Source organism: Triticum dicoccoides, chromosome 4B (genome assembly GCF_002162155.2).
Source record: "Triticum dicoccoides isolate Atlit2015 ecotype Zavitan chromosome 4B, WEW_v2.0, whole genome shotgun sequence".
In the NCBI taxonomy this organism is placed as follows: Eukaryota; Viridiplantae; Streptophyta; class Magnoliopsida; order Poales; family Poaceae; genus Triticum; species Triticum dicoccoides.
The window spans coordinates 661841709-661857586 of NC_041387.1; the positions used below are offsets into that span (position 1 = coordinate 661841709).

General features: G+C 45.8%; 1 protein-coding gene across 1 annotated transcript; it reads right to left on the bottom strand.

The window, feature by feature from the left end:
• Positions 1-14045: 14045 nt before the first annotated feature.
• Positions 14046-15113, bottom strand: LOC119294232 (BTB/POZ and MATH domain-containing protein 2-like). Its single transcript, XM_037572461.1, has one exon. It carries the CDS (start codon positions 15111-15113, stop codon positions 14046-14048), a length of 1068 nt encoding a protein of 355 aa, XP_037428358.1.
• Between the last annotated feature and the right edge of the window lie 765 nt (positions 15114-15878).

Below are 15878 nucleotides of genomic sequence, written 5' to 3' on the forward strand. Positions count from 1 at the left end.
TATGGGTCGTTCGATCCCAGTACTAGCACTATGGGTCATTCGATCCCACACTAGTAGAAAAAGAGCCTTTTGTCCCGGTTCGTAAGGGCCTTCTGTCCCGGTTTTGGAACCGGGACTAAAAGGTCGTTACTAATGCTCTTGGCCTTTAGTCCCGGTTCTTACACGAACCGGGACAGATGGGCCTCCACGTGGCCGCTGCGACCAGCCCAGGCAGGGGGGCCTTTGGTCCCGGTTGGTGACACCAACCGGGACCAATAGGCATCCACGCGTCAGCAGCTGGCTGGAGCTAAGGTTTTTTTTAAGGGCTGGTTTAGGGGTTTTGGGGGTTAATTTAGGTTGTTATTAGCTAGCTAATAGAGAGAAGTGTCATCTCTTATATATCTCCGTGCTTGGTTTAACTAGTGTGGAGCATGAGGACCGCTAAATCTAGACAAATCTCACAAAAAAAATGTAGCTCCGAGGTCGAGCTTCGTGAGAAGAAAGCTTAACTAGTGTGGCTCGGGCATTTCATCGAACACCTCATGTGCATAGGAGGTGAGCTAGAGCACCCAAATGCCCTCCCCTCGTCGGCCAGAAAAAACAGAGTGCTCTGTCGCGGCGATGGGTATATGTAGGCAAATTATTTGTCCCGGTTCGTGGCATAAACTAGGACTAAAGCCCCCCCCCCTTCTATACCGGTTCAAGGCACGAACCGGTACCAATGGATATGGGCCAGGAGCGCGGCCCATTGGTCCAGGTTCGTGCCTAAAACCGGGAAAAATGGGTCCAGACGAACCGGGACCAACGCCCACGAGGCCCCGGCCGGCCCCCTGGGCTCATGAACCGGGTCTAATGCCCCCCATGGGTCTCGGTTCGTGAAGAACCAGGACTAATGGGCTGGCCAGGCCCGAACCAAAGCCCTGTTTTCTACTAGTGCCACTAGTAGCACCAAATGGGTCGACTGGACCTAAAACTACAAGTATGGGCCGTCCGAGTCCACAAACGCGACTATGGATTGTCCGAACCTAGAACTGCAAGTATGGGCCATCTGGGTCCACAAGCACCACTAGGGGTCGTCCGGTCCCACAAATAACACTATGTGTTGTCAAATCCTACTACTAGCATTAGGGGCCGTCTGAACCCATAACTACCAGCATGGGTTGTCCAGACCCACAAGTAGCATTAACGGTCATCTGGAACCACAACTACCTTACCAGATAGTCTTGACACACTAGCACAACTGTACTTGTGGGCCCTGAGAACTAAGATCGTTACATGTGAGACCGAACGAGTAAGATCAATACTTGTGGGCGCAATTAAGATCAATACATGTGAGCGTAAACGAGTAAGTTCAGTGCTTGTGGCCCTGAATGACTGAGAGTGGTACTTGTGGGCCCGAACAACTAAGAGCGGTATTTTTGGTTCCGTATGAGTAAGACCAGTACTTGTGGGCCCGAAAGACTAAGAGTGATGCTTGTGGGCCTGAACAACTAAGACGGTACTTGTGGGTCAGAACGACTAAGATTGGTACTTGTAGGGCCGGACGACTAAGATCGATACTTGTGGGTCCAAACGACTAAGAGCGATACTTGTGGGACCGAACCACTAAGATCGGTACTTGTGGACCCTAGTGAAGATGATATATACTAATGAGCCTGAATGGGTAAGATCGTTTCTAGGGAGCCCGAACGAGTAACATCGGTACTTGTAGGCTCGGACTACTAAGATGGATCCTTGTGGGCCTGAACCACTAAGAGAGATACTTTGGGTCCAAAGGACTAAGATCTGTTCTTGTGGACCTAGACGACTAAGATCGGTACTTATGGACTCGGGTGAGTAAGATCAGTACTTGTAGGCTCGGACTACTAAGATTGATCGTTATGGGCCCGAACAACTATGAGCGATACTTATGGGTTCGAAGGACTAAGATCTCTTCTTGTGGAACAAAATGACTAAGTTTGGTACTAGTGAGCTCGAACGAGTATGATCATTCTGCACGCAGAGAGAACTTAAGAATGAGCATGGTGTTGAATGGTTCGTTAGTAGGCTTTAAGTTTTTGTTAGTAGGCTTTGAATTTTTGTCTTCCATCTTCATGCGGGTTGGGATGAAAGGTATACGTTCACTTCAAGTTTTGTTCTCCAAAGGATGGAATGATGTGAGAATTTTTTTTATCTATGTTTCAGATTGTCAGATTATAATTTCCAATATATCTCGAGTTCCAACCTTCTCTCGAATGAACCACTTTGTGAATACTGGTTTTCTCTTCAAATTTCCACTTAAAAATAGTGTTGCCTTCACAAACATATCATTTACACTAAACTGGAACATGCGTGTCTCCAACAGTGCTTTTACATTAAATTGTATTTTTTTTCTTATATGATAGTGTTAGCTTTAGTAAACTATAGGTTGGAAGTGTGACAGTATTTTAGTAAAACTTCTACTGATGTTCGTCACCCATTAACTCCACACCTGATTCCTTTGTGCAGCTAGCCGTTCTCAGTCTCAGGACAGGACCGAATCACAAACCACAGTAACCTGAACCTTGAACATCCTGCAGATCATCGGTCCACTCAATCTGCTCATCACGAAGCAGCAAATCATTTCCTGCTCAACATGAGGCAGCAAATCATTTCTGTGCTAGACCACCCATCGCTTGTGTGCACTCATGGCTCACAAATACATAAACAAAAGCTGGTAATATAAGCTTTCTTTTCTAGACCTCCAGATCCCATGCCAAGAAAACTGCACAGAGGTGAAGGCTGGTGAAAAACGAGACATGAAGCCTTTTGTCAGCTAAGTTTAAGTTGATTCAGACAACGCTCGCAACAAAGGGAGAGGATGAACAACGATGGCCTATGTACCCTTTTTCATTCATGGAGATGATATGAGACCAATGCGGGTATTCATGGCCCCCATTTTTTTCCTAGCTTTTAGACTGCACGCAGAGAAGTAAAATTGTGCCAAGGACTACTGCTACTACTGATCATTGTTGTCTGAAAACACGGGAGAGAGATCAGAGTTCAGAGAGCATCGTCATCACCTGCAAAGGACAGAGGATAATTAGGATCAACTTACTATATCTTCCTGCATATAACATACAAATAAATAATTGGTGTGAATCATGTGACGGATGAAAAATGAACCCTTTTATGTTGAATTTCAATCATGTCGATGGTCAAGTATAACATCAAAGCTAGTGGGTTCCCAAAAGTGGCCTCGGTCAAACAAGTAAAATAAGGTAGAAAAGACAATGAATCACATAATAGCGAACCCATGCAAAACTTGGAAAATTACTGAGAAAAGCTCAACCCATGCAAATCATGTAGAAAAGACAATGAATCACATAATATGTCAGGAAATTAGGATGATCAGGACATATCTTGGAGAATATATATACTTGCTAAATTATGCAATGCCTGCATGGTAAAAAATGCGGTTAGGACCATGGTTTTTAATTCCAGTTTCAGAAAAATTTCAGCGCCAACCAAAATCACCGAAATTCAGTGAATTTCAGTGATTTTAGTTTCCATTTCAGTCAAGTGACTGAAATATTCACTCAAATTCAATTGAAAATATGAAAATGTGAAAAAATATTTGAATTCCTGTGTTGCAGTGAAACTGCTGAAATATTTTGGCTGAAACATAATATTTCAGTGTCCACTACAAGAAATATGTCAACTTATGACCTTCTGTCAGTGATCCTTGAAGAATTGGTCATAAATTTATGACCATTTTAGACTAATTGGTCAAAAGCTGTTCAGGGGGCTTCAAACCCTAAACCATTGTGACCATTTTGGTTAGAAAGGTCGTAATTTCCTTACACGAAATGGTCACAAAGCAAACAGTGCTAGTCCGCTGCCTTATTTCTAGTTGTTAATGACCAATATAGATGGTCATAACCTTGTAGATTGTGGTGGGTTGTGATGACTAGGCGCCATCTCATCAGTTTTGCCTATGTGTCATGTCCATGTGGCAGTTTTTGCCCTAGGTTGTGAAGCAACCTATATTTCTATCATTCCCAAAATTCCCAAAAAAATCTCATAAATTCTTTGGGTCATATCTTCATCAAATATGTAAAAATCTTCCTTGCCTAGTTCAAAAATAATTCAAAAATATTCATTTTCCTATTCTGTTCAGAGTAACAGTTTGTGAAGGAAGTACCACTTTGGCATGTCCAAATAGTATCCATTTTCTACAGTGCTTTCCTATGACCAAATAACGATCCTCCACAAAATGCCAGCTCAATCCATTCATTATTTTGAGCCGAGCTTCAACATTCATATTTATGTCCAGTGTGGTGGTTTGCAAAGCAAGTACCACCTAGGCTCCTCCTTTTGAGCTGGAAATTTGTGAAGACGGTCTTCTTAGTAACTGATCATCCTCAGCCAAAACTCACGCCCATTAGCCATGTACATTTCCTGTACCGCTAATCAAACACTTGGCCGCTAATTCATGTTTGAGCATCGATCGGTAACAAGGTGAGACCATCGTGATCCACCCTCCTACTTCCTTCTCATGATTCCCTAACTGCTCAACATGTTGATCTGTTCTAAACATCTGAAGCTTGCTGTGTGTAGGGTGACTAGTGATGTTCAGTGTTTATTGTGTGTGTTTTCTACACACACACACACACACATGGTCCTTACGTTTCAATCTCCTCTGCTGCTTACTGACACAGTACTACGCACGTATAGTAGTTGAGTAGTAGTGTGTAGGGACTCTTGAGGAAAGTTTACGTACTTAAACATTATGCTTAAAATAAAGTTGTAATTCCCTTGTAGTAGTATGTTTATGAATGGCTGCATGAAATGATTGTCCAGTACTTCAAATATTTGAATCGGGGTTAATGTAATCACTTGCTGCATCCTGTTTGATTGACCGGAGATGCTAATAGGAAAGCAAAGCAAATAGGAAAAGCATGTGCTGCTACTTTTGCTTATCCTCCGCACACAAGTAAAGCGAAGCATCCTATTTTGATTTCTTCATTCATGATGCATAAAATTCTGGTATTGTGTTCATATAGCTAATCTGCTGGTGTTGTGCATAAAATTCCAGGATCTTTGCGTGTAAGTTCTGGCTGTAGTGCCTATCTTTAGTAAGATTAAATTGCTACTATTACTGATGAATGGTTGAGTTCTAAAACTTGAAGTAGCACCTACTTTCTGGTCCTGTAGTGTTTAAAACTGATAATTATGATGCATTGGTCGTCCATATGGCCTTCTTTTTTAATGCATATATATGATGTAGTTGATAGGCCTTGATCTCAACCTCTCAAGTTTATGTTCCCTGGTGTGTAGTTAACTTGTCATTTTTATTGGCAAGCGTGTAATGAATTTATTAGAATTTTTCTCCTATTGCCGTGTACAGTATGTAGCAAAAAGGTCTATATTACTGAGGATGTATAATGTAGAAGTATAGAAACCATAAATTCAAGCTTCTGTTGTAGCATGCTCAATATATATTGTTATAGAATAGTGTTCTGCAAAAAGGTTGAAACACCATGGTCTCAGTCATTTGTAGGAAATAGAAACACTAAGGCTGACATGCACTTCACTGTTTCACTTGTTTTTTCCAATTTAATTTTGTGGATAGTAAATTTGCGATTGTACGCCTTTTGTGAAAAAATTGCATTTTACGTTTCCATGCCCTGTAATGCTGAAGCATGGTTCTCTGATATTCTGCACCACTGAAAGGCTGATATCTTGTATAAATTTGGCTTTTGGCAGGTAATCCTTTTCCCTGCCATGTTCAGGTGCATCACTCTGATGCCGATGAAGGGTGAGATCTTTGGTCGACACTATGGAGAAGACCCTGAAGCCTGGTGTGTTCCTCAAATCAGGACTGATAGAAACCGAAGGGCTACTTGAAGTTGTCAAAGGGCACTTGTAGAGCTTGTGGTTGCGATTACACTTGTAGAGACTTGTAGAGCTTGTGGCTGTGATTACCATTGTATCTAAGTTATATGATGTAACAGACTTATTTTGGCTGATATTTGAAGTATTATCTGTGCTTTCTGGTTGTTTTGATTTGAATATTGGTTATTTATTTAGCGATGAATAGAAAACATGGACCCACATATTAGAACATGACAATCGGGACCCATTTGAGTACTGGACACATCTCCTAAAAAAATACAAACCGTTGAGCCAGAAAGGCCTTGAGCCAAAAACAAAAAAGGCTGAAATATTAGGCCAGGCCCATGTAGCAGACCGGAATGACAAAAAAATGATAACTAAAAAGGCCGAATTAATGGGGTCGGCCCATGTAGAACACCAAATCGGACCGGGCTGAATCTTGTGCCACATCAGCTTGCCACGCTGGATGCCTACGTGGCCTGGGGAGGTTGCTAGTGACCAAAACGCCACAGTAGGAATATTTTGGTCGTAAACGTCTTTGACCATTCCAGAAGAAAGGTCGCTATAGTCAGTTTACGACGGCCAGCTTTTGACCTTCTATTTTTGGTCACAAAAAGGTCATAAATGGAAATTTGTGACCTTTCAGTGACCAATAGTGGTGGTCATAAGTTGACATATTTCTTGTAGTGCTACTGAAATTACTGAAATTCAGTGAATTTCACCGGAATCTCATTGAAAGTGAAAACCATGGTTAGGACTATGAGGGAAACAATTTATTTGTGCAATAGCCCTATCCAGAAACAATAAGATCCTTTTCTAGTTTTATGGTATTAATAGTTGCTTGATCAAATATAGTAGTTAAATATTATTGAAAATTCTGTTAGAGTGGATGCCTTGGAAAGTTAGTACTCAGCAGCTAGACAAAGGCCCAGATCCAGATAAAAGATAAATTGTGCATACTTTTCTAGTCAGTTGCGGGGAGGTCCAGATCCAGTTGCTCCCAACCTCGTGAAGCTAACAATATGTTGCAGTCTCTGACCAATCTCCAGTTGCGTCCCTGCTCGCCCACTGCAGCACTGACAACTGCGGCTCCTTCACCCTCCCTGTCCTCATATCTCTTGATTAGTTGGGATCTGCGGAGAGTATTGATATGATATAGAGACGGCAGATGCAAACAATATAATTTCTTTACTACAAACAGAAGCGCAATACCTAAACAGATCATTGTAGAAGAGAAGACCAAACTGGCTATAGCAGCCGAAGTTATGTTGGAGATGGAGCGGTAAGGTCATTCCATGCTCAGGGCGTCTCCTTCCACCCCACCCTTGCCGTTGTACTCCACCACGCTCCTCCGCGTCCCCGAGGATCCTGCACCGGGCGGCATGCACGGCAGTGGATGCAGCCCCGGCGCCATCACCACGTACCCGTTCGCGTCGTCTAAAGATTCACGAGGGACCCGACGGGAGTGGGAGCGGAGATTAATCCGAGAGCCAAGGAGGAGACCTTCTGGGGAAGGGACACTGATGGTGGGAGAAACTGGAAGTCATGGTCGGAGGCGGTGGCAGGCGAAGTGGCGGCGGCCGGCGGCGGCTCTAGGGTTTAGCATTGCCCGTGAAAGAGGGTGAGAGGAATTTTTCTGCGTGGCTCTGTCTTGGGCCTTGTTGGGCCTGTGCACGCTCGATGCGTCAACGCGGGACAGATAGGACTATTATACCCGTAATATAAAAAATATAATACTTTAAGTGAAGTTTCCAGATCTAACGGACAGAAAAATCTAGAGGTGGAGTTACGTGAAATTACGAGTCGTAACTCTCCAATCACCCTAAAAGAGCTCCTCAAAGGAACATCCATGCACAAGGGGATGGGAGGAGTTGACTCCCTTGGAGACACCGTGAGCCCGAGTCAGGTGCAGGGGAGCTACGTAGCGCGCGGGGTGGTGCTCTCCGCCATCAATGCACCATGACCGCCTCCTCCTCCTCCCTCCATTGTCGGTCCGTGGTGGAGCCGAAGCCGCTCGTCGTTGTTGCAACTGGCGTCTCGACATGCCGGACAACTGAGCCAGAAGATACAACCTTGTCGTGGGGAGATAGAACCGGCAACGCCGGGAGCTTCAAGCCGACGTCGCACATCCTCATCGTGGGTGAGCTGCAACCGGCAACACCGCTCATTCTCATCATGGGGGATGTCGGGACCCTTGATGACAGAAGCTGCAACCCCCTGTCGACCGAGCAACAAGGCTCTCCAGTCACCGCAATCACCGTGGCCAGTTCTAGCAAATGAGACTGACGGTTCCAGCAAACATGGTGCCGGTTCCAGCACATCGTCTCGCAGTTTGCAACAACTTTTTTTAACCAGCCGTTGTGACTGCAATGAGTGCTAGAACCAGCATTTGCCTGCTGCTAGTAACATACACATAGGGGTTCACAATGTAAAATGACCAGAAAGTAATAAATGAAGCTCTATGTTACCATAAATGTGACACTATCCACTGTGAAGAGAGTAACATAGACATGTTACTAGTAACATATGCATATTACTGGTCTAAAATCAACTCTAGCAGCCTCTTAAATTGCCCCGACCCGCAAAATAATCCCCAGTTCACGGTTTTGGGCGGAAAAAGTGACTCGAACAGGCAACTTAAAAGCGTCCGACCTGTAAAAAAGATTGAGGGGTGTGGTAAAATCCCCCTCCGACCCGCGAAAACACCCCCCCCCCCACACACACACTCACACACTCCCCCCGAACCCATCGGTGCCTTGTATCCCGCAGAAGCGGTTGGCGGGAGGGACATTTCAACTCGCACGCTCCCCACATCCCCTCCCGCAGACGCCCGCCACCGTCGCCGCCAGCTGCCGCCTGCGATTTCGGCCATTCCGGCCAGCGAATCGCGCCGCTCACCTCGGATTCGACGAACCGAGCCACTACGACGTTGCCGCCGCCCCGGATCAACCGCCTCGAGCCTCCACCAGCCCCAGATTCGTTGAACCACCACCTGTCGCCGCCGCCCCGGTGAGCCCTTTTCCCCTCACCTTGAACTCAGTTGTAGAAATTTCGTTGATGCGGCCTTCGAAGCGGGTTTTTCAGATGGATTTGAGCCCGTGCGAGCAATTTTTTCTCGAGGATTCATCCTCGTCCGACGACTCGGACATGGAATCGATGCTCGAGTGCCATTGTCAGCAGATGGTCGTGGTGCTTCTAGCCATGAAGGAGGAGGAGGATCGAAACCTCAAAAGACGGTGAGGTTCAACCGTCGGTCGTCTTTGCATCACTTGCAACCGCCGTCTCAGAAGTATGATGTTGATACAAGACTACTTCGCTGACAATCCAACATATCCGTTGCACCTCTTCTGGAGAAGGTGTTGAATGTGCCGATCACTCTTTGTACAAACTGCGCAAGCTTGCGATGCCAATTGTCGGTTTTTTACTCAAAGGAGAAACGTCGCAGGCTTGTTGGGTTTTAGCATCTATCAAAAAATATCCACGCCTAGGCGTGTGATTGCATATGGTATTCCGGCTGACTATGCCGACAAGTATCTTCGCATTGACGAAGATACTACATTTGAGTCAGTGTGTAGGTTTGCCAAAGTGATGATCCGCGTCTTTGATCCTGTCTATCTTCGTGCACACAACAAGGAAGACACAATAAAGTTAATGGCAGCAAATGAGAAGCGAGGTTGGCCCAACATGCTAGGAAGCATTGATTGTATGCATTGGACTTGGAAAAACTGCCCGAAGGCATGGCATGGGCAATTTTGGGGCAAGTCTCGTAAGGCAACAATTGTGCTAGAGGTTGTAGCATCCGAGGATTTGTGGATTTGACATTGTTTTTTTGTATGCCAGGTACTCTCAATGATAACAATGTGTTGCAACGATCTCATTTGTTTGCTAGACTTGCTAGTGGTGATGCTACTGCTTGCAACTTCACGGTGAATGGGCAGGAGTACACAAAGGGGTACTATCTTGCAGATGGTATTTACCCCTCTTGTTGTACATTAGTGAAGAGCATCAAAAAGCCCAAAACCAAAAAGCATACTGAATTTGCAAAGGTGCAAGAGGCTACCCAAAAAGATATAGAAAGAGCCTTCAGGGTTTTGCAAACTAGATTTGCCATTGTTCATGGTCCTGCTCGTTTTGGGGACAAGAAAACCCTAAGCAACATCCTGACATGTTGTGTCATTCTTCACAACATGATCATCGAAGATGAGAGTGACTTGAACTTGGAGTTCTTCACGACAATGTCGGTAGCCGTGTGAAGCCAGCTAGAGGCCCTGACCGCATACAAGCATTTCTTCAGACATACCGGCAGGTTGAAGATGCAGACACCCACCATCAGCTTCAAGAGGATCTCATTGAGCATCATTGGCAGAGGCATGGCCAAAGGCATTGAGCACATTTGGCAAAGGCACCGGCCAATTTTACATTCATTTCATTTAATTCATGTGTGATCAGTATCATTGTTGTATTCGAAATAATTGTTGTAACAAATTATTAGTTTTATTTGGTGACTCGAATAATGTATTTTGGATTCATAATATTCACATTTTATGTTATTTGAGATGTGTTAAATTCTGAAATATGTGTTAAATTCTAAAAATCACGCGTTTTGCAGGCTCGACCGGGCTGCGGCCAAACATAATTTACGGTTCCGCTACGCGGGTTCTGTTCGGCCGCAGCCCGCGCGAGCCTGCAAAACGTGTTTTCCGCGAACTGTAAACGCGCAATACGGGTCGGCAATTTAAGGGGTCTGCTAGAGTTGCTCTAAGGTACTCCCCACTATGACTAGCCTTATGTTTTGCTTGAACATGCTAGTTTTTTTCTTTTTTTGTCACAGTATTTTTCTTTCAGTTTGTTGGTGTGGCTATTTTATTGCAACAGTTGTACCCAGCCAAATGTTTTGCTTCAACTAAACATTTGGAGGTTTTGTTGCTGACAGTTTTTAATGCTGCATTAGTGGTTGTTATTGCTGCAACAGATGTTATTTTTAGCTAGAACCGACTAATTTTTTTTGCTTCAATCGACCATTTTGGTTTTTGCTACTGAATTTTTGCTGGATACATGGCAGTGCTAGTCGATGATGCCGGCAAGCCGGAGCCGGTGACGTGAGAGATTTTGCTGCAACCATGACGACTGTGCGTCGGAATCGGCCACATTTCGAGTTACAGTCATCGACAGCAGATGCCGTCACACAATGACGGACCTACTGCAATCTCGGTAGACGTGACACGAGGGACGGCAAGCTGATGGCAGTGCTAATGCTGCCAGGGCTGGTGACATCGACGAACGCGGCCGCTGTGTCTCACGAAGGAGCAGCCAATAGACAGGCGCGGTACGCAGCGACTACGAGCTCCGCCTGGGTGCGTTGTGTGGGGGCGGAAGGTTAGGGGCGAAGGAGATATCATATCTGAACGGCTAGGAACGAAATAATCAAATGGACAGGGTGAGACCGGCCCAAATTTGGACCGGCCGACCGCCGCCAAGCGCTGTCCTTTGAAATGTTGAAATTATTTACTGGACGCAACTTGGTGGCGCTCGTGTGCTCTACCACAGCCAAGGCGCACACACCATTATTAATGAAAAATAATCACCCTTGTCTTCACTCACTACTGCGGGAATGCTTAGTAGTGGCGGGAGCTAAAAGTCCATCAGTGGCGGGCGAGTCTCTCAGGGGCTCCCACCTTGCTAATAGGTCATCAGCCCGCCACTGATAGGATGGGGGGCAATGATACAGACCTGCCACAAGTCAGTGGACATGCGTGCGGAGGGCATTTTCTTCCGCCTGTCACTGCTATGTTTACTAGGATGCACTGAAAATTGACGGCGTTGTTCGCCGCTGGTGATTCCTCTAGTTACCTCTTTGCCGGAGAAAAGGTGAGGGAGGCGGTGTTCAATTCACGTTGGTTGTTAGAAATTAGGAGATAAGGAGAGGGAGACGAAGCAGAGATGGCATTGTTGGGGTTCTGTCGTTCTGGATCTGACGGCGCCGGGCACCGCAGGCGTCACATCCCCATGCTCCCGGCGATGCAGCCATCTATTGGGGAGGTGGCCGAGAGTAGCAGCAGCATGGTGACTCTCGAGCTCAGGGTGGGGAGAAGCTCCATGGGAGGGGGAGGAGGTGGCTTTGGACCCTACCACACGTCCCCGTGGAGCTCGCTGGCAGGGAGAACTTCCGTGGGATAGGTGACATCGATGTTTTTTAGTATGTAAGTATCTTTGCCACTACATTTTTTCATATCCAAATTCTTGCAATTAACTGCCATGTGCTTTCTTGTAGGAAGCATTTTCTTGCATGGACCATGGATGGTGAGAAACAGAAAGCGACAAAAGGTATCTTGAAATCAGCCCGGAAGATACTCTCTGACGTCAAGCACACGCTGCAGTACAAAATCGTGATGTAGTGTTGGCCATTCGATGACAAGGGGCTTAATATGACGAGGAAGTTTGCTTGCCAGACCAACTTGGAGAGAGAAGAATACTTGTCGATGGTAAGTGACAACATTGGTTGCTAGTACTTTGATTCATCCGCCTCTTGTTAGTCAATGATTTGATTATGTCTAACTAGGTGAGGAACCCTGGATGAAGGAAGATTGTTGGACGACCTTGTTTGACATGTGGTGTGACCCGGCGTGGCAGGCGCAACATGTGGAGAAGGGAAATGATCGCGCCAAAATGCCAGGCCCGGCTCATTCCCAGGGGAGCCGGGACCTAACCATTTTGAAGCAAAACATGGTATGTGGATTAAGATCTTAACTTTTTCACACATCCTATGAAGAAAGGTATCCAAGACAAGCATTTTTGAGGTGCACGGTGTGGTGCTGCTCCGCTAAAGCTAGGATGGTTGCAACTGTTTGCACATCAATTCCCTTGCATAGCTTCCCTTCGCAAATGACCTTTAGCCTGTCCAGTCCATACCGATCCGCGGCAACCAGCAAGTGCTGAAATGCCATATCCTGATCAACATCACAATTACTTGGCAGGGAATCTGTGTATATGAAGTGAAGAAGTGCCTCGAAGATGACAGGCACCATGTCGTCGATCTTGATGCACTTGATGGTGGACTCCTCCATTGGACCAAAGAGCTCGGCCCTGAAAACCAAGGATCGTGCAGCTAGCACGCATCTATGTGCAGTGAAGAGCTGACCGCCGACACTGAATGTCACATCCACACCTTCCCCATCCTTCAGCTTGCACTTGTCGATAAACTTGGGCCAGCCCCGTATAGTACCTACCGACCGAAAGATATGTGTTCCGCCCTCTAGATTCGTAGTAGTTTTTCCATCTTTCCCCACTAAGCTGAAAGTGTACCTCACCTTCACAGTCGTTGTTGCTCCACTGCAGAAACACAAGAAGACTGACAGGTAGGCGGCTTTGTCCTCCTCCTCCCATCCATCAGGGTAGATCCTGATGTCCCAACCGTAGCCGCAGACACTGAATATGCTCGAGCTAACGAACTTGCCGGCTCCCATGCCCTCGAGAAGCGAGTACCTAGCCACCTCGAAGTTGTGGGCGGTGGTGGCGCACTCGGTCAGGCACCTTGATGATGTCTCGGGTATGGACTTGTTAACTGAAGAAGTTGAATTTTTGTTACCTATGGCGCAGGAAGGAATGAAATGGAAGCTGCAGGCTTTCGGGGTGCTAGCAACCTGAATGTTCTTGTACCCATGTGAAGACAACCAAAGTTCCGTTGATTAATTATTACAATGAGAGCAGTCCCAATGCTTGTACTTATCTAAATTGGCCAAGTCAGATATGCCACCGGAGAGAAAGAGAAAGGAATTGTACGTTATGCCATCGGAGATGGGATTCTCACAGGGCCTAAATGTGTCTACCATGCATCTGATCTGATTGCACAAGTACAAAACCAGACAGAGGAAACTTGGAATGTCTGAAAATGGAAGGGACTCTGGTACAGCAAATAAGGTCGGGTTCAGAAATTCAATCCAGTACATATCCATGTCAGAGCGTGTATACCTTATGTTGTTTGGTTCTACAGGAAATTTCATTACCAAAACAAAGAGAGAAACAAAACAACTCAGCAGAAATGAAAAAAAGAACCATGATGATTTTCTCAGAACTTTTACCTCAAATGTCACATTCTCGAAGAGAATTTCAGTTCTGCAACCGACAAACCAGACAGATGATAAAAGAAAATCAATATAGAGCATGACTAGGGATCCAAACTTAAAACAAAAAATCTAGAGCCAGACTGCTCATCATACTCCTGACGGTGGCGCAACCTTCTCTAAGATGTCCATCATAATCCATGGGCAGCTTGCTATGATGTGCTTGAATCCATCAGTCTCCTTGACAGCTCGAAGCACGTCCTGTGAAGAAAGGTATCTGAGACAAGCATTCTTGAGCTGCGCGGCGTGGTGCTGCTCCGCTAAAGCAAGGGTGGTTGCCACTGTTTGCACGTCAATTTTCTGGCATAGCTTCCCTTCACAAATGACCTTTAGCCTCTCTAGTCCATACCGATCTGCGGCAACCAACAAGTGCTGCAATTCCACATTCTGATCCAGATCGCAGTTACTAGGCCATGAATCTGTGTATATGAAGTGAAGAAGTGCCTCAAAGATGATGGGCTCCATGTCACCTATCTTGATGCGTCTCTTGGTGGTCTCCTTCATCTGACCAAAGAGCTCGGCCTTGAACACCAAGGATCGCGCGGCTAGCACGCATCTATGCGCGCTGAACAGTTGGCCACCGACATTGAATTTCACATCGACGCCTTCTCCATCCTTCAACATGTTTGTGAAGTGTGTTTGGAGGTCTGACTGCGGGACCGAGACTACAGTTGTGCTATCTTCCGTGCGAGGCTCTTTGATGACGGTCAAAACACACCTGATTGTGATGCAGTCGTCATTGCGGGATAGCAGTTCCTTCAGCTTGGACTTCTCAATATACTTGGGCCAGCCCCAGTAATTCGACTGAAAGGTATGTGTCTCGCTCTTTAGATTACTAACTTTTCCATCTTTCTCCAGCAAACTCAAAGTGAACTTCACCTTGACACCCGTTGTTGGCTTACTACACATGTTCAAGAAGGCAGACACGTAGGGAGCGTTGTCCTCCTCCTTCCACCCACCAGGGTAGATCCTGATGTTCCAGTCATAGCCGTCGACGCTGAAATCGCTCGAGCTAATGAACTTGTCGGCACCCATACCCTCAAGCAGCGAGTACCTAGTCACCTCGAAGTTGTGGGCGGCGGTGACGCACTCGTTCAGGCATCTGGACGAGGTCTCGGATATGGGCTTGTTAACTGAAGAAGATGAGCTGTTGGCCATGGCGTGGAATGGAATGAAAGGGGAGTTGGGAGTGTGGCTGTAACCTGAATCCTCTTGTAGAGTAGTACTCCTACTTCAGGAAGAAGATGAGTAGTTGGCCATGGCGTGGGTGCAATGAAACAGAAGTTACATACATGACTCAGGAAGACGTTTCGTCTTCAGTAAAGAAGGCGGCGTTGAACAAGTTCCCATGCGATTAAACGACCGTGCATGCAACGTTTCCAATTCCAATGCTGTATTTATGGCCAAGTAACGGTGCTGTTAATTCCAATGTTTCGGCAATTCAAAACTCAACTAAAAAAATTTGGTTGTCGCCTGACGGTCAAAATCAGCACTACCACGCAAAAAGGACCGTGCTTAAATGCAGAAAATAAACGAGAGGCAGAAAAACATCGTTTCAAGATCCTCCGCCAAGACGTACGTACGTCTTGGATCATGATTTGGAGCAGCAAAGCATGTTCGCTGCAAACTTAGCAAGCTACAAAACCACGTGTAAACGAACCAGGCCTATACTATACAGAGGGAAAAACAATTCTCTATTGGCAGACCCCAAGTCGGAAATAGTTTTTCAGGATCTGATCCCATGTTGCTCTTTTGATTTTATTTATTTATTCTGATAAAAGAGAGCTCACTCTCCGATTTCCATTACTAGAATGCTCTTTCAAAAATGATGGGCGTATGGCATTTTTCGATGAAAGATGGATTCAGTAAGCCAGTTTCTTGTATCACGTCTTCCATTACAATCATGCTTGGCTACGCGATTAT

Excerpts from the sequence above, each read along its gene's own strand:
- LOC119294232 (XM_037572461.1), bottom strand. The coding sequence starts at position 15,113 with ATGGCCAACAGCTCATCTTCTTCAGTTAACAAGCCCATATCCGAGACC.